The 18,531-nt window shown below is 44.5% G+C and overlaps 1 protein-coding gene and 1 non-coding gene across 2 annotated transcripts in view; both read left to right on the forward strand.

Moving 5' to 3' along the window:
- TRIM44 (tripartite motif containing 44) overlaps positions 1–12,126 on the forward strand; it is a 98,262-nt gene extending 86,136 nt beyond the window's left edge. Inside the window, exons 5-6 of the mRNA XM_038764579.1 lie at positions 7,249–7,370; positions 11,961–12,126. Of these exons, the coding sequence (XP_038620507.1) occupies positions 7,249–7,336 (88 nt within the window). The 3' untranslated portion in view covers positions 7,337–7,370; positions 11,961–12,126. The remainder of the gene's footprint in view (positions 1–7,248; positions 7,371–11,960) is intronic.
- A 4,776-nt stretch (positions 12,127–16,902) lies between these two features.
- LOC119944322 lies at positions 16,903–17,040 on the forward strand. Its single transcript, XR_005455813.1, has one exon. It is a non-coding gene; the product is annotated as a small nucleolar RNA SNORA7 (small nucleolar RNA).
- The last annotated feature ends 1,491 nt before the right edge of the window (positions 17,041–18,531 follow it).

The raw sequence follows: 18,531 nt of genomic DNA on the forward strand, positions 1-18,531 counted from the left end.
GCCCATGCAACTGAAAAGGTCCATAGGGAGGAAGAGGGGAGTGTCGTCTCATAAACTAGCCCCAAGACATCATCTTGTCTGGTATTTCAAGGTCTCGTTCCAACAGTCACTCCCCAGTAGAGCGTTTTTTCCCTTCTTTTATCGACCTCTGACCCTCCACACTGGACTCGGATGCTGCACCAAATCTCCTCCTGGATATGTTTATGTAATATTTCCCTCTCTTCTCCTCTCCCTCCCCTCCCAAGCTATCAGGCTGTTCTTTCTAACTAGCAAGTGCCTTCTGGGGATTCAGTAGATGTGGCTGGTATGGTCAGGTGAAGGTAAATTGGGTATGACACTCTTCCTCTCTGCTGACTGGACCGTGCAGCCCTCCTCCTGATAGGGACAGATTAATAGTAAGCAACTGTGACACCACATCACCCACCATTAGGGATTAGACTGTTTTCTCCCATGTTCTCTTTTTAACGGGCAGAATCAGGACCAGGAGATCGTTTCACTTGTCATGCAGCCTGAGTTCTCCTGAGAAATAGACAGACCAGACCAGAAAACGGTGGCCGCTGTCATTTCAGCGCCCTCCCTTGTGTGCACATTCGTGCCCGGGTAAACATGGAGCTTAGAGAACACATCGTGGCTCAGGGGTAATGTGACATTTGTCTTCTGAAACAGGTTTTTCACTGAATGCTAAATTAATAGAGTACACAGGAAAGATTTACTAAGCCTCCATTCTGGCTCCCATCCAAAGTCCTCATGTTCTCTGATCAGACATTCCTGGCAAAGAGTAAGTCGCACGTGAGTCAAGGAGTCAAATCTGTTCTATGCTCTGCCTGAGGCAGATGTAAATTTGCTCTTCCTGCACCACATGTAATGACAAGCATCTGCATTACCATTCCGAGCCCTTTCTCAAGTTGCCTATATATGATATCATGTGGGATAAACTTGGTGCTTGAATGCCCCACGTTGGCCCTATGTTGAATTGCCACTGGTTCCTTCATTTCCTTCAACATCTGTGTTTGGTGCTGGGAGAGGAGGGGGAGGATTATATTAAACACACCCCTGATATTTTAAATGTTTTGTTGATTTGTTGAGTCCTGGCAGGGTGCTAGATCCTGAATGGAAAAGAGCAATCCCTTCATGAATCCTGCTCCAACTGGGGTGCCCCTAAACAGGAAAAGCCCAGTACCAAGCACAAGAGTATCGGTGGTTTGTGCTGGTGAGATGATCACAATCCCAATTTGGCCTATGAATTAATCAAGGTGTGCTAAGAAGTACCATGGGCTCTTCTGCTTGGTCAAGCCCATGTCATTTTTCTTTTAAGTTACATCTTTCAGAAGGAAAGAGCCCCCACCCCTACCCCCCGACCCCGGCAAACCCCAGGAGGCAAAGTTGCCACACATCCCCAAAGTAGCATGACTGATACCAATCTAAGGCAGGCTTGCAGTGATTGATTGATGTTATGTGGTGAGCAAGCTGCCCAATAGACATGGAGGAAGCAGACAGAGCCCAATATGCCTTATGTAAATGATCCAGGAGAATGTTAAGTTTCACAGTCCTGTGATCCTGCTTGGTGGAATTAAAGAGAACAGAAATGGTACCTAGAAAAGGCCCCTTCCTTCCCTTTTGTCTCCAGTCGTGAGTCCCACATGGGATCGAGACTGTGACTTGATTACCACATATCTGTCCCAACGCATGGGACACGTGGCTCATGGCTCTCTACACAACACATGGCTAATAAATAGCATAGTTCTAGAAATGGGAAGCTGCTTCTACTGTACACAGTTCACTCACAAAAACAATAGAATGAAATTGCCTTCATTTAATATTGGCATCCTCTGTCCAACCACTGCGTAATGAAAAATTTGCTGCTGCCTCTAAAATTACAAAGTATATAACATAAATGAAAGTAGAATCAGGGTGGAGGATGCCCCAGAGGAAACAGACTTAAGGCCAAATACATAGCAAATCTAAAAATAGCCTGTCTTTAGGACCAAATTGCCCTTCTTCCAAGAAATTTGCATTTATATAGAAAACCAAGCAGTAGTATTGATTACTCCCCTCCCCATCGCTCCCCCTCCCTCTCCCCTACCCCTTTCCCCTCCCCACAGCACTTGTGTATATTTGTACATATTTATTACTCTGTTTATTGGATTAATGGTGTGTATATAGCTATAATTCTATTTATTCTGATGGTATTGACACTTGTTTACTTGTTTTGTTGTCTGTTTCCCCCATAGACTGCGAGCCCATTGTTGGGTAGGGACCGTCTCTATATGTTGCCTATTTGTACTTCCCAAGCACTTAGTACAGTGCTCTGCACACAGTAAGCACTCAATAAATATGATTGAATGAATGAATGAATGTGCAGAGCATCTGCTAAGCTCTCAGAAGGGTATAATGCAGTAGAGTTGATAGCCATGATTCCTACCCACAAGGATCCTAGAGTTTAATGGAGAAAACAGACATTAAAATAAATTACAGATGGGGAAAGGACAGAATAAAAGGCTGTGTACATTAACTGATGTGGGGATGGGTAAGGGGTGAAGACCAAAGTGCTTAGTGCGTATAGACACAAGTGTGTAGGTGACGCAGAAGGGAGGGCAAATAGGGTGGGGAGAGACTGTGAGCTCGTTGTTGGGTAGGGACTATATATGTTGCCAACTTGTACTTCCCAAGCGCTTAGTACAGTGCTCTGCACACAGTAAGTGCTCAATAAATACAATTGAATGAATGAATGAATGTGCCAAGTCCATATCCCACCACCTCCACCTCCCGAGTGTCACATACACCTTGATTCAGGACTCATTGTTGAGAAATCAGCATGGGATGCACTCAGGGCCATTAGCAATAACTCATTTCTATGGACGCAGCCCAGGAAGGCAATGGTTCTTACCTCCCCTTGTCCTGCATCAGGTACACTTGCTCATGTCAAGCATCCCAGTATCATGCTTTATAGACCAGCAAGATTGCTTTGATTTTTAACCTTTGGTGATCTCAGGGGCCTCTCTCTGTGTTTCTTGTTCTGAGCTACGTGCGTGGCATAATTGATCCTCGAGCCATGCTCAAGTGGGTTGCAATTATAAAGCTGCTTCTGCTGCCAGCAGCTCCCATCCAGCTTTCTTGTTGGGCACGCTGCCTGCTTGGAGAAAGGGCCTGCACACAAAGGTCAGGAGAATTGAACTCATTCTGCCCCACAGGCAAGAGGCTTATTGTCTCTAAAGCTGCAGTGGACAGGGGAGGGATACAGCAGCAAGGTGATGGATAGGAAGAGATGGGGCTGACTTTGGAAAGGTATAGGGAGAGCGAGGGAGGGAGGAGTGTGTGGGCTGCAGCTATTTGAGAATACAGTTCCCAGCTGCGTGGGCTCTGCCTGTGTCCTGAGAACTTTAACCCAGCAAGCTTGGATTTGGTGTGGTGCTAGTTATTAAATGCCCAATTCCAAGTGCCCCTCTCTTTGCGAGAAGGTAGGGGTGAAGGAGAGGTCTGAAGACTATGTGCCTAACAGATGAAGCGGAGGAAGTCAGAGAAAGCCCTAGTCTATCCTGTAAATGCAGGTGCCTGCTTTAGATCATCTATTGTCCTCCAACTTTCCCTTTCTCTCTGGTCTGAGGCTATGGGGTAATATAGGGTGGAGGAAGGCGGGATTGTAGGGATGCTGGATGTTGGAAATCAGAACAGCTCATAGCCAGATGTGGAGTTCACCAGGTTGCTACGATTGCACTTGTTTTATGGGGAAGACAGTTGATTCACTCCTGGAGATTAATAAGTTGGACAAGGATCCTTGTTTGTGGCTGGGTGGGGCCATTTCTTTTTTTCTGTGGTATCTGTTAAGTGCTTACTATGTGTCAAGCACTGTTCTAAGCACTGGGGTAGGTACAAGTTAATAAGGTCAAAGTCCCTATTCCACATGGGGCTCTCAGACTAAGTAGGAGGGAGAACAGTTATTGAATCCCCATTTTGCAGTTGAGGAAACTGGGGTAGAGAAGTGGTGACTTATCCAGAGTCACTTGGCAAAGAGGCACAAGCAGTTGGCAGAGCTGGGATTAGAACCCAGGTCCTATGACTCCCAGGCCCGTGCTCTTTCCCCTACGCCACACTGCTTCTTTTGCCGATTTCTCAGTGAACTAACCTACACTCTGATGGCCAGACACATTTCATCTTGCCAGTTTGTGTCAGCAGCTGGTCTGATCTGATCTCATTACCATCAAGGTTTCATCATGGTAGTTTAGAAGAGTAATCATTGTCGATGTAGTCTCATTTGAAATGCAGTTTTGAGAATGGCTTGGGTGTGTGTGTTTTGATTCCAGTCAAAGGCGATTAAATAACAGACTTAGCCTTTGTTTACCTTTCATTCATTCATTCATTCAATCGCATTTATTGAGCGCTTACTGTGTGCAGAGCACTATACTAAGCGCTTGGGAAGTACAAGTTGGCAACATATAGAGACGGTCCCTACCCAACGGCGAACTCACAGTCTAGAAGGGGGAGAATACTTGCATTATTATTTATTGTAGCATCATTGAGCAGTGGCTGAGAAGGCCATGGGAAGTGTTTCTAAAATCAGCAGATGGATTACTGTTTGAGTAGGTGAGGATGAATGGCAAAGTAAACAAAAATTTATGAAACATCTCACTGTGCTTCAGAATGGCTGGAGAGGGAATTTGTGAACCAGTTCATGACTAGATGGTGGCCATCCCTCAGAACCACCCTTGGAGCTGGGCAAATATACCCATCTTTTCTGTCATGAAAGTTACTTTCTTTTGTTGTCATGCGTATAAGAATTTCAGTCTCCTGGGTTGTAGTGGCAACCAAAGTTGAAATATGATCAATCAATGCTATTTGGAGGGCATTTACTGGGTACAGAGCACTGTACTAAGCACTTGGGAAAGTATAGTAGAGCAAGTAATCATGGATCCTACCCACAAAATGCTTACAGTCCATCGGGGACCTTAATACAAGGTCACGCTGGATTTATAGCTCCTGGGGACAGGGCCATGAAAAATCTGCAGAGATTAGAGATTAGTGCTTAGAACACACTTATTTATTGATTCTTCTTTTTTTCATTTTGGTAACCAGTATGCTAGAGAAACTCAGGCAACAGGAAATTTAAAGTCCAGTATTTTATTACTTTTTTTTTTCCTGAAGAATTCTATGGCAGAAAACTGCTTCAGAGAGATTTAGTTTCCATTATCTGAAAGCTGAGAGGAGATGAGGACATTGGGGCAGAGGAAGGTTTTTGAAAGTGCCAAAGTCAGGGAAGGTAAAACCCTTCTAGCTTTTTTTTTTTCCATTCTGATGTCGGTGAGAGGGTGTTTGAGGCACCTCTGCACTTTCATTTACCACTCGACCCAGCCTGACATTGACCTGACTGTGTACAGAGATACTGCCATGCTCTTGCCTGTTTTTCAGGCAAAAAAGGGACAAAGATGAAAGAGAAAACTGCCTCTTTCTTTCTCCCTCCCTCCCCCTCCACCCTATGACTTTCATATGCAGTGCAACAGGAAACCAAATAATAAAATGACACTCTGATCCAAGTATGAATAAAACACCACAAAAAAAAAATGCATATACTTGCTCTCCTTCCCCTCTCCCTCTTCAACTGAGAGTGAAATATTGACAGGAATTCTGCAGTGTGGGACTCCATCTTGAACAAAGGACCCTTGGGATCCAGAGGGTCATTGGCAAACATTTACTTCTGCTCACTGGGTCCTGCTTCTTTGCTGATTGCAACTGAGCTAGCTTGCTGCTGTTCTATTCCTGTTCAAGAAAGCAGCAACACTGTCATCCCTTGTGGGGAACTAGAAAGACAGATGTACTGAGAGCCAGCCTGACTGTAGCATCTGGATCAAGGGGGAGCTCCTTGTGGGAAGGAAACATGTCTACTGACTCTGTTGTACTGTACCCTCCCAATTATTCAGTGCAGTGTTCTGCATGCAGTAAGTGCATAATACCACTGATTGATTGAGGAGCTGCCCACCTGTTGTCTACTCCTGAGATGGCTTAATGCAGCTGAGGCAGCCGGGATTTAAGGTTCCTTACTAGGCAGAACACAGTGACATCTCCTGTTGTATGGACATGGGCATAATACAAAGTGGCATCCTTTTCCTGTCTTGTTTTTCCTCCAGGTGTGGTTTGAGTACCTTAGACTGTAAGCTCCTTGTGGGCAGAGAGCTTGTCTGCCAACTCTGTTGTACTCTCCCAAGTACTTAGTACAGTGCTTTTCACATAGTAAGCGCTCAATGAATACCATTGATTGAAGAGATAGAGGGACGTTAGAGGCCAGCTCTAGTTTGTTAGTGTCTTCAGAATAAGATTGATAAAGCTTTATGGGAGGTTCAGTCCTGCACCTTTGTGGCTAAGAAGGGAATATCTCATGGGGCTGCCTTCTGTTTCCTTTCTTATTCAAACAAGGAGCAAGCTACCTGTCTGAACCAGATTTCCTTCTGTAAGATGCTCTACTGACAAGTTTGTGGGAGTAGCTTCCCCTTTGTTGGACCCCAGCAAAACCCAGTTTTTTATGGTATTTTTTAAGCACTCAGTATATGCCAGGCACTGTACTAAGCTCTGGGATAGGTACATACTAATCAGGCTAGACACAGTCCCTGTTCCACAAAGGGCTCACAGTCCTAATCCCCATTTTACAGATGAGATAATTAAGGCCCAGAGAAGTTGTAACTTGCCAGGGGTCACACAGCAGACAAGTTGCAGAGTCAGAATTAGAATCCAGGATCTTCTGACTCCCTGACCTGTTCTATATCCACTAGGCAATGCTGCATCTATAGAATCCTTATTAAAATGAGACATTGATAGGCCAGGATCCTCTTACCTGTTAGGTGCACTTACAGCTTAATATAAAGAATGTTAAGTTGAGCTTCTCTCCCTCACTGATGCTTCTTAGTTTCTCCCTCCTTCTGAGTACCCTTTTCAGATTTAATTAGCGGATAACAAAGGACTTAGAAGTGATATATAGAAAAAGTGCTCTAGCCGTTAAGTTGTATTATATTCTTTTTTTCAACTCTCAAAAATGCCAGTACCAGAGAACATCCCAGATCATTTCTCAACTAGCAAGATGCTGTTATGTGCGTCCAAAGAATATCACAGCTGAACAACTTAGTGTTGGTTTGTAGAATGGCTAGAAACAGGCTGCAAATTTCTAGTGGGTTGCTGCCCTTTGGTTCATGTAAATTTGGGCTTAGATTTGATGGGGTCCCACCATGTTGATTTGATCACCTCTTCATCTTTGTCCCTTTCCAGGTTTGATCCCTTTCCTCCTGCCTCCCCGAACAGAGAACCCCACCAATGTGCCAGAAGGAATCCCTCCTCATCCAATGGACCCTGCTGAGAGGGAGACAGGATTTTGCTGCAGTGGAATGTTGGCAAGTATTTTTCTGAACACAAAACTCCACTTAGAACAGGTCAAATCTCACCTCACCCTGGTTAGCTGTCTGCATGTCAGAAGATCCAGTGGTTTTCCCGTATGCCCCGTTAGAGCAATGGCAGAGGAAGTGAACAGCTCAGAACCCCCTACCCTGCCCTGTCCTCCCGACTCAGCTGTGTCACAGCTGTCTTCCATTTATAAAAGAGATAATCGGCATGGTTCCTCCATGCAGATATACATCATAGGTCAGCCCAGGGGTACCTTTTCATTCTAGGGGAATTCAAAGGTCCCTTGAGCATTACTGGTGTGGCTTAAATACTGAGCTTTGGCGTTGAGAAGATTTTGCATGGGCGGGGATGTGGGGGGGAGAAAAAATATTTAACCTCGGTCTGTGAATCAAAAGGCAGTGGTAATGACCATAACCACAAAATTGGGGGTCATGCACTGAATTAATCCAAGGACGCAGGTGTTCCTGGGCTGTATGTAAAGGGGCCACATCCTAAATTTTAATAAAGATCATCCCTGCCTGCATGACCCACCTCTGTCTGGTAAAACCAGCCCTTGAAGTTGTCAAGCTAGGGATGTGGAGTCATTTGAAGGACCTTCAGAGAAGAGCAGTAAAATTGAGAAAGGGGTTGAGTAGAAAAAGGTTATGATTAATCAATCAATCATTGGTATTTATTGAGCACTTACTGCATGCAAAGCACTGTATTATGTGTATGGTGGAGTACGGTAGAATAGAGTTGGTAGCTGTGCTCCCTGCTGCATTCACTAAATGTGAAAAGCTGCATCAGCTGTACAGTACACCTTATATGCTCCTGGAGGGAAGGGATCGTGTGTCATAAATCTGTTGAATGCTCTTAAGTTCTTAGTACAGTGCTCTGCACAGAGGAGGCACTCAATAAACACTACTGATTGTTTGATATGCTGCTCTAAAGAAGACAAGGAATCTTTGGGAGCTGGTCAGGGGCAGGGACAAGAGATAGATGAAATCATGCAGATCTCAGGCAGACACTTTGACAGTGTACAGTTGGAATAAGCAGAAGTCTTTTGAGGAAAGAGGCATCTGCTGGGCTGTTGCCATTCCATTGGTCCCAACCCTAAAAGCCATATTCTAAAGCACCAGTTTTCTCAGCATTGCTTGGTTCTTCTAACGAAATAAATTTATGGCATGGGGAAAGGGCAGTGGAGCCCTGCTAGATGGACCGTATATTTTCAGTGCTTTTTTGGAGTTTCTCCTCCCACTCAGAGTAGTAGAACTAAAATGTGAACAATGAAGTCTTGATTTGAGTTTAATACCAGGAGGGCGGGTATGGCCAGAGTTCAAACTCAGCCCAGCTTCGGGTGGGAAGCTTTTACAAAAAGCACTCTGTTCCTCTCGGGACAGATGCCATCAACTAGTGTGGTTCTTGTTTTCATTATTTTTCCATTGCCTGGCCCTGGCCAGAGATGCCTCATCTAGTGACTTGCCTGGATAGGGAGACTGGGAGAGGGGGACAAGGAGGGGAGACAAAATTTGGGATTTGCTTTCTGTGTATGGCATGATGTTCCTGGGGCGTGTGACTGTGTTGGTTTGCTCTGACCCCTGGGATACCCTTGCCATAGTTTATGAGCCTCGTCTCTTCCTTTTCATTTAATGAAGGACAAGAAATCTGCTTCACGTGACATTTCCCTGATAATCCCAGTTGTGTAGGAAAGATAGGAATCAAGAAATAAAAATTTCCTGATACACAGCCAGTGGTGGCTGACTCCCCCTCCCTCTCTTCCCCCCCACCTCCATCCCCTGCATCTCTCTAGGAGGATGAAATTATGTCCTCCCAGCAAGTATTCCTTTAGGCTGCCTGAGAGACCCCATCTGCTTAGGAAGGGTTCTCTGGAGCTGTAAGGACAGCGACCCCCAGGGTGGGAATGGAGAGACTGCAGTGAAATTCAGAAAAAGGGATTGCTCAACTGGATAAACCATTTTTTTAAGAGTGTTTGTTAAGGGCTTACTATGTTCATTCAGTTGAATTTATTGAGGGTTTACTGTGTGCAGAGCACTATACTGAGCACTTGGGAGAGTACAGTACAATACACACACACACATCCCAACTTGTACTTCCCAAGCAGTTAGTACAGTGCTCTGCACACAGTAAGCGCTCAGTAAATACGATTGAATGAATGAATGAATTCCCTGCTCACAGTGGTCCAAGGTATTAAGTGCTGGGGTAGATTCAAGCTAATCATGTTGGGCACAGTCCCTGTCCCACCATGGGGCTCACAGTCTTAATCCCCATTTTACAAATGAGAGAACTGAGGCACACAGAAGTACAGTGACTTGTTCAGGGTCACCCAGAAGACACATAGTGGAGCTGGGAATAGAACCCAGGTCCTTTTGACTCCTAGGACTATACTCTATCCACTAGGCAACACTGCTCCTCAAGGGATTGAGAAGCAGCATAGCCTAGTGGAAAGAGCACAGGCTTGGGGGTCATCGGACATGGGTTCTAATCCCAGCTTCGCCATTACTTGCTGCGTGACCTTGGGCAAGTCACAACTTCTCTGGGCTTCAGTTACCTCTTCTATAAAATAGGAATTAAGACTGTGGGTCCTGTGTGGGACAAGAACTGTGTCCAATCCGATTATCTTTTATCTACCCCTGCCTGCACTTAGTACAGTGCCTGGCATATAGAAAGTGCTTAACAAAAACCATAATAAAAATGATAATAATAATGACATTATTATTAGTATTAATGATCTGGGAAACTGGCAACTTTCTGATGAATCTCACATAGCATATTTAAATCCCATATTTGTACGAATAACTCTGAGGTCAACAAGTCCTTTTTACTTTTACAGTAGGATTCAAGTTTTGTCAGACCACAGGATATGTTTTTTCAGCTTTGGACTTTTTCTTGGTCGGGACAGAGGACTGAGACACTGAAGGGTGAGAGAAAGAAAGCAGAACTGAAGACAAGCCTCCCTCTTGCCTCCTTCAGTGGTAATTGACTCCTACCATCTGTCTGCATCGACAGTATCTGATTAGGGATGTACTAGGTGTAATAGTGCTGCATACCCAGGCTCTATTGATTCTTAATCATAATAATAATTATTATTATATAATATTATTAAATTGTGGCATTTGCTGAGCAATTACTATGTGTCAAGCACTGTTTTAAGCTCTGGATGGATATTAAGTAATCAGACCCCCCCTCATGGGGCTCTCGATCTAAGTAGGAGGGGGAATAAGTATTAAGCCCCCATTTTGCAGGCACGGAGAAGGTAAGTGACTTCAAAGTCACACAGCAGGTAAGTGGCAGATCCGGGATTAGAACCCAGGTCTTCTGACTCCCAGGCCCATGTTCTTTCCTCTCGGCCACACTGCTACTCCTCCTTCTTGGACTCACCAGACCGGACAGGTCTGTTGCTGCCTCTGGGACTCCTAGCCCAACTTCTTGGCCCTTTGACTACCTTTTTCGTAGACATCCCTGACCTATTTTTTTTAGGTCTGGCCTTCTTCCCATCACTCACTGTACTGGCAAGGACCGATGATGCTTTAACATTAGGTTTCACAAGAACCAACGAGAAATGAGTTGGGTTCTTTCCAAGTGGGAAATGGCACAGCAAACCATTGGGAGACTGCTGGGCCCTTGGCTGATAGGATCACCAGAGGCAGGCCTTCAATCAGTTGTATTTACTGAAAGCTTACAGCGTGCAGAGCACTGAACTAAGCACTTGGAAGAATACACTATGACAGAGTTGGTAGACTCGTTAGAGAAGCAGCGTGGCTCAGTGGAAAGAGCACAGGCTCTGGAGTCAGAGGTCATGGGTTCAAATCCCAGCTCCACCAATTTCCAGATGTGTGACTTTGGGCAAGTCACTTAACTTCTCTGTGCCTCAGTTACCACATCTGTAAAATGGGGATTAAGACTGTGAGCCCCCGTAGAACAATCTGGTCACCTTGTAACCTCTCCAGCGCTTAGAACAGTGCTTTGCACATAGTAAGCACTTAATAAATGCCATCATTATTATTATTATTATTGTTCCTTGCCCACAACAAACGTACAGTCTAGAAGAAGCCTATCCTTCAGCTACAGGAGGGGAAGCAGCATGGCATAGTGGATAGAGCACAAGCCTGGGAGTCAGAAGGTCATAGGTTCTAAACCCAGCTTGCTGTGTAACCTTGAGCAAGTCACTTCACTTCTCTGTGCCTCAGTTACCTCATCTGTAAAACGGGGATTGAGGCCGTGAGCCCCACATGGAATAAGGACTGTGTCCAATCAGATTTGCTTGTATCCACCCCAGCACTTAGTACATTGCGTGGCACATAGTAAGTACTTAACAAATACCATAATTATTATTATTATTATTATTATTATTATTATTATTGTTATTATTCGGTGGGCAAGAGGACCCTTTGGGAGGCAGGGGTCATAATGGAATCCCAGACTTTTTCTGTTTCAGAGAAAGTAGATTTTATCCTGCAGATGAAAGTCAGCTGGCTTCTTCTCACTAGCACTTCATTTTCCGGGGAACTTTCCTAAACTCTGGTCCCTTTTCAACTCTGCCAAGAAATCTTGACTAATCAGATTCTCCTTTTGCCTCACAGGGGAGTCCTTTCTGTGCGGCCTGGCGAGTCAGGAAGAAGAGCAAGATATATGGACTCTTGCTACAACCCTGGAAAGTCATCCCTTCTTTGTGTGTCTCTGTGTGTTCTGATTTCTGTATAAACGTTCCTAAACCAACTCAGTTTCCATCGCATCTGAAGACATTTTGACCATTTTACCAGGTTATTTTCAAGTTGGCCCATTTCTTCTGTTTACTGATTGATTTTCCCACCACCCTGTTGAAATAAATGCTTCAGAAACAGGCATAAGAAAATCACTTGGAAGCAAGTTTGAATGTGTGTATCCAGGGCAGGATGCAGTGATAGCAGGAAAACCAGGGTTTGGGGTCCTGTTAGCAGAGTAATCCTTCTATCATCCAGGAGAGTGACCCGGGATATCTTGTTCCCAGAGCCCTTTTTAATGTATGGTGCCAGCAATTGTAGTAATAATAATAATTGTGGCATTTAAGTGCTTTTCTATCTGCCAAGGATTGTACTAAGCTCTGAAGTAGGTACAGTGTAAGCAGTCCCTGTCCCACGTAGGACTCACTTCCTAAATCAGAGGTAGAACAGGGATTATTACAGATAAGGAAAATGAGGCACAGTCAAGTTAAGTGACTTGCCCAGGTCCACATAGCAGACAAGTGGCGGAACTGGGATTAGAACTCAGGTCCTCTGAGTCCCAGACCTGTGCTCTGTCCACTAGGCCAACTACTACTAATTAAGATGAAGGATGCATTTTGGAGAATAAAAAAAAAATCAGTGTGGAAACCACTGAATGCTTTTTAGGAAAGGGCTTCTCCAGAGCTTCAGCTTAGTAGTTCAGTGCTATGGAGGTGATTGAATGATAGGTTTGGCCTTAAACAACAATAATGGACTGAAGAGGGGTAGTAAAGTGTTGGATTTGGAGCACTCTGAATCTTGCCACCTCCATGGTGATGTAGCGACCAACCCAGAAGGCTAGGGAGAGTCTATGTGGTGAAAAATGTTATGTTCAAGACCCCTCTGAAAAGGTTAACAATTGTCCCATGCTAAAAGACAAGAATAATTGCTAAAATGCCAAATGGGTAGATTAAGAATGGATGTCCTACCTCCCAGCTGCTTCTTCCTTGCTTCACAGCAGAGCCTAATTAATTAATCCTGGCCAAGATATGGAGATCCAGATTGAATCCCTGGTGTTTGAATGATTGGCAGGTGGAGTTCATCTAGCTTTCAGATTCAGTTTCCCTCTTATAAGACCACTAGACTATAAGCAGCTCATGGAAGGCAGTGATCATACTTTCCATCTGAATTATAGTCTCCCAAGCACTTAGTACAGTGCTCTGCACAAAGTAAATGTTCAGTAAATACCACTGATGGATTGATAAGAATGTGAGTGTCCTTCTTCCATTGGCCCCTCCCAACAAGTCCCCTCTTCACCTAGGACTCTTCTCCAGCATCCTTGGCCTCTCCAAGATAAGGATGTCTCCAAGCAGCCAGCCATCCCAGGTGGGTGGGCAAAAATCAGTGCCCTGTACCTGCCAGAGCCCAACATCTCAGTATTTCCCATTGGTCCCAACATATTGAACTGGCATAGTGGATAAAGCACAGGCCTGGGAGTCAGAAGATTATGGGTTCTACTTTGCCACTTGGCTGCTGGGTGGCTTTGGGCAAGTCACTTCATTTCTCTGTGCCTCAGTTACCTCATCTATAGAATGGGGATTAAGACTGTGAGGCCCGTGTAGGACACAGACTGTGTCCAAACTGATTTGTGTCCACCTCAGTGCTTAGTACAGTGCCTGGCACATAGTAAGTGCTTAACAAATACCGTTATTAATAATATTATTATTATCTGAAGCTCTATTGGCAGGAGCACCTTCCTTCTCAAGATTTGTTCTTTGCTATGTGTCACCATCTTCTATTTCTAAGATTCCTAGACCAGAACCAAAGGAAGAGTTTGCATGCTCACTGGATTCAAACATGCAGCCCTCCTTAGTGTATCCATTCAACCAACCATCTCCTCCCCCACTTGATTATACCTTCAGAGTACAGCAAGGGAAGTACTGGGTCATGTGGCAGGGGAGTCTTTTTTACCTGATAACCTCCAGGAAGCGTTTTGGGGACAAATCATCACTCAAACAGAGGGTAGAAATGGAAAATGATTTATGCTAAGGGCCTTTGATGGTGTTGCTATTGTTCATGTGTCAACTATGAATTGGTTTGTGTAAGGACAGGATTGGGAATCTAAAAACTCCATCCCTGTTGCAGTCTCTGTAAACCATCGCCAACCTAGGAATCAAAGATTTTCATGACTTGTTCACTGTGTTCAGAACTGTGAACAATTGTAGCCAGGTAAGAAAGAGATCGTAAGGGACTGATGTTATTGAACTGTATGTATTCTATTGCTTAGCACAGTACTCATAGTAAGCATGTAACAAATACCACCATTATTATTAGTGTTAGTATTATTATCCTTATTAAGATATTCTTCCTCTGCACAGGCATTCCTGCAATTAGGGAAGGGAACCTCAGGTATTTGTCTTCCTTCCAGATGCCAAGATAGGTGGATTGGTCTCCCCTCTGCCTCTGTATCTCCATACCATCATCTGAACAAAGTAATTTTGAAGACAGATCCATTAAGACAGGTATAAGTGTCAAAAAAATGGAGGAGTTAAAAGTTTTACACGGCCTTTTCCCATCAGGGATTGGCTGTTTTCAAATAGAAATTCAGTCATAGACCTAGGATTTTCAGGGCATCCACAAGTCCATAATGGCACCAGCCGAAAAAAAGCATTTTCGATTTATAGCCTGATTTTGGACAGCCTTGAGTTTATGTGATGGTTATGACTATACAAAGGAAAATATTCTGTGCATTCTGTAGAAAAATTATCATATCTCAGTAGTCCACATGGGAGAGGCATTTGAGCTAGTTCTGAGAGAAGATTTCAAATTTGTTTTATGGTCTCCTGCTGTCTTCAACACCTGATAAAACTTTAACCAGGGAAGCATTAAATACACAGCAGTGGCTTATACCAAAATGCCCCAGGTTCCTGCCTGCTGCATTTATCAGCTGAAATCCAATGATGCTTTCTTAAGATTTAGGACCCCAGCCTCCCTGAACAGCAGGATGCTGTTAGTCCTTGAGCGTCAGGATGACATTGTTTGTGTTTTACTCTTGGGCCACGCTAGTTCCGGTACTGATGTATTCTTTAGATGGCACCGCTTGATGTTTTGATTTGATAGAGGCTGTGGGGCTTAACAGAACTGTTCAGGGCGGCTTTGTCAGGAGACTAGGTTATGGCTTTGTGATGCTAATTGTGGGTGCTGGCTCATTGCTGCCCATAAGGCGTGTCAGAGAAGCTTCCTGATTTGACAGGTTTCATTAAAGAAAATATTAGCCCAAGGAGGCAGTGTGGGTTGGGGATAACAGTGTCCTCTCTGTCCTGAGTCTCCCAGGGGAATACAAATGCCAGAAAGGGTTTGTTTCCCTGTTTTAACTATCCATCCCCATTTCCACCTTCAGAATCCCATACTAATGCCTTCTTGGGTCTAGAGTTTGAGCTGAGAAGTAGCACCTGATGCTTTACTTCTGAGTTGAATACTGTAAACATACCTCCTACAACCCTCCCTGTGATGGCACCAGTGTCAGACTCCAAAGTTTCAATGTTTGTAACCACCCTTTCTGAAACATTAAGATCAGTTGCAAAATCCCATAATGCAGTAGTACACTGCATTTAGCACTGTCAGGAAGGGCAAATGAGCAGTGACATATTCCCTAGCCACAAGGAGCATATGCTGTAATGGGAGAGGTGCGCATAAACGAAGAGAAGCAGTGTGGCTCAGTGGAAAGAGCACGAGCTTTGGAGTCAGAGGTCATGGGTTCAAATTCCGGCTCTGCCAACTGTAAGCTGTGTGACTTTGGGCAAGTCACTTAACTTCTCTGGGCCTCAGTTCCCTCATCTGTAAAATGGGGATTAAGACTGTGAGCCCCCTTTGGGACAACCTAATCACCTTGTAACTTCCCCAGCGCTTAGAATACTGCTTTGCACATAGTAAATGCTTAATAAATGTCATTATTATAATTATTATAAAAGTATTTATAGAGTAATCAAAATAAATGCTTGAGTGTATAATTGAATAAGCATATGTACATAAGTGCAGAGGATGAGTATATATGAATACGTAAGGTCTAGATATGACTGATGGATGTGTATGATGGGATGCTGGGAATTAATTGGGGAAGGCAAGTTGGAGGAGGTACGCTTTCAGGAGTGCTGGATTCTGACATATAGAAACTCCAAGCCATAGCAAGAGTGAGCAAGGGGATGCAACCTGGCTTAATGGGAAGAGCACAGGCCTAGGAGTCAGATCACCAGGGTTCTAATCCCAGGTTTGCCCATGGCTTGCTGTGAGAGCTTGGGCAAATCACTTAACTTTTCTGTGCCTCAGTTTCCTCAACTGTAAAATGGGAATTACATAACTGTTCTTCCTTGTATGTAGACTGTGAGCCTCAAATGGGACAGGGACTCTGTCCAATGTGATTAACTTGTATTTACCCCAGTGCTTAGAACAATGCTTCTCACATGGTAAGCCCTTAACAAATGCATTAATAATAATAATAATAGAAGCTTCAGAGTGAAGAGTGAGGTCCTATTAGTGAAATGAGGAGAGCAGAGTTTTTTATGGTATTTGATAAGTGCTACTATGTGCCTGCCACTACTAAGCACTGGGGTAGATACAAGATCATCAGGTTGGACCCACAGTCTGTGTCCCACATGGGCCTCACAGCATTACTCCCCACTTTACAGATGAGGTAACTGAAGCACAGAGAAGTGAAATGACTTGTCCAAATGTCACATAGCAGACAAGTGATAAGCCAGGGTTAGAACCCTGGTCCTTCTGAGACCCAGGCCCGTCCTTTATCCACTACACCGTGCTGCTTCCCTTGGAGAGTAGGAGGTGAAGTCTCCTCTCAGGATCACACCTGGAGAGTTTCCAGTACTCTACCAATCTCAACTATCGGAGGGAGAGTCAAGCAGGGGCATATCCATTCCATTACTAGCTTGGGCAGTGGCTAGAAAGTGGAAGGCAATCTGCTACAAGTCAAAAGTCACCTGTGCTGGGCAGCAGCAACATGGGAGAGAGTCGAGGGTGGAGACTCAAATTTACTGCTCAGAAGGAGGCAATGGTAAACCACTTCCATATTTTTACCAAGAAAACTCTATGGCTCCACTACCAGAACGATTGCAAATGTTGGTGGGGCATTCTGGGAGAGATATATCTGTGGCGTTGCTATGGGTCGGAGACAATTCAACAGCATAAGACAAGGAAATGAAGTGAGCAGATTTATGCAAGGTAGGGGAGTTGGTGGAGAGTCTGGACCACTTGGGAAGCATTGAGTGATCTAGCCTGTAGCCTCTAGGTCTGGTTCTCACCTTCAGCTTTTACAACCCCCTGCATTGACTTCAGCAGCCTCTGAGGAGCTCTGCTTCACTCCGGCTTTATAAAACCATTGACTGCTGATAACTTAGTATATTTACTCCTCAGTCAAACCCTCTGCTCAAAAAGTTACTGGTGGTCAATATAGCATGTCCCCTTCTCCCAGGATCTTAATACAGTGTTCTGCACACAGTAAGCATTCAATAAATATGAATGAATGAATCAATCAATCAATCAATCGTATTTATTGAGCACTTACTATGTGCAGAGCACTGTACTAAGTGCTTGGGAAGTACAAATTGGCAACACATAGAGACAGTCCCTACCCAAAAGTGGGCTCACAGTCTAAAAGGGGGAGGCAGAGAACAAAACCAAACATACCAAAAAAATAAATAGGACAGAAATGTACAAGTAAAATAAATAAATAAATAGAGTAATAAATATGTACAACCATATATACATATATACAGGTGCTGTGGGGAAGGGAAGGAGGTAAGATGGGGGGATGGAGAGGGGGACGAGGGGGAGAGGAAGGAAGGGGCTCAGTCTGGGAAGGCCTCCTGGAGGAGGTGAGCTCTCAGCAGGACCTTGAAGGGAGGAAGAGAGCTAGCTTGGCGGAGGGGCAGAGGGAGGGCATTCCAGGCCCGGGGGATGACGTGGCTCGGGGGTCGATGGCGGGACAGGCGAGAATGAGGTACAGTGAGGAGATTAGCGGTGGAGGAGCGGAGGGTGCGGGCTGGGCAGTAGAAGGAGAGAAGGGAGGTGAGGTAGGAGGGGGTGAGGTGATGGACAGCCTTGAAGCCCAGGGTGAGGAGTTTCTGCCTGATGCGCAGATTGATTGGTAGCCATTGGAGGTTTTTGAGGTTTTTGAATGAATGGCTAGTTGGATGCCTTTTCTGAGATGTTCTTGGTTTTGAAAGGGAGAATCGGACTGCTACCTTTTCCTCAGCTAAAATAGTGGCCCATGAGTCAAAGGAGACACTTGGCATGGGGAAACAGCTTGTTCATTGTCTCATCTATACACTTGGCTGGGTACCCTTTAAGCATTTGATATTCAGCACAGCCCCCCAGTCACTTAATGTACATATACTTAATGTACATATCCTTAAACTCTATTATTCCCTTATTCTGAAATTTATTTTAAAGTCTGTCTCTT

Source organism: Tachyglossus aculeatus, chromosome 22, assembly GCF_015852505.1.
Source record: "Tachyglossus aculeatus isolate mTacAcu1 chromosome 22, mTacAcu1.pri, whole genome shotgun sequence".
Classification (NCBI taxonomy): domain Eukaryota; kingdom Metazoa; phylum Chordata; class Mammalia; order Monotremata; family Tachyglossidae; genus Tachyglossus; species Tachyglossus aculeatus.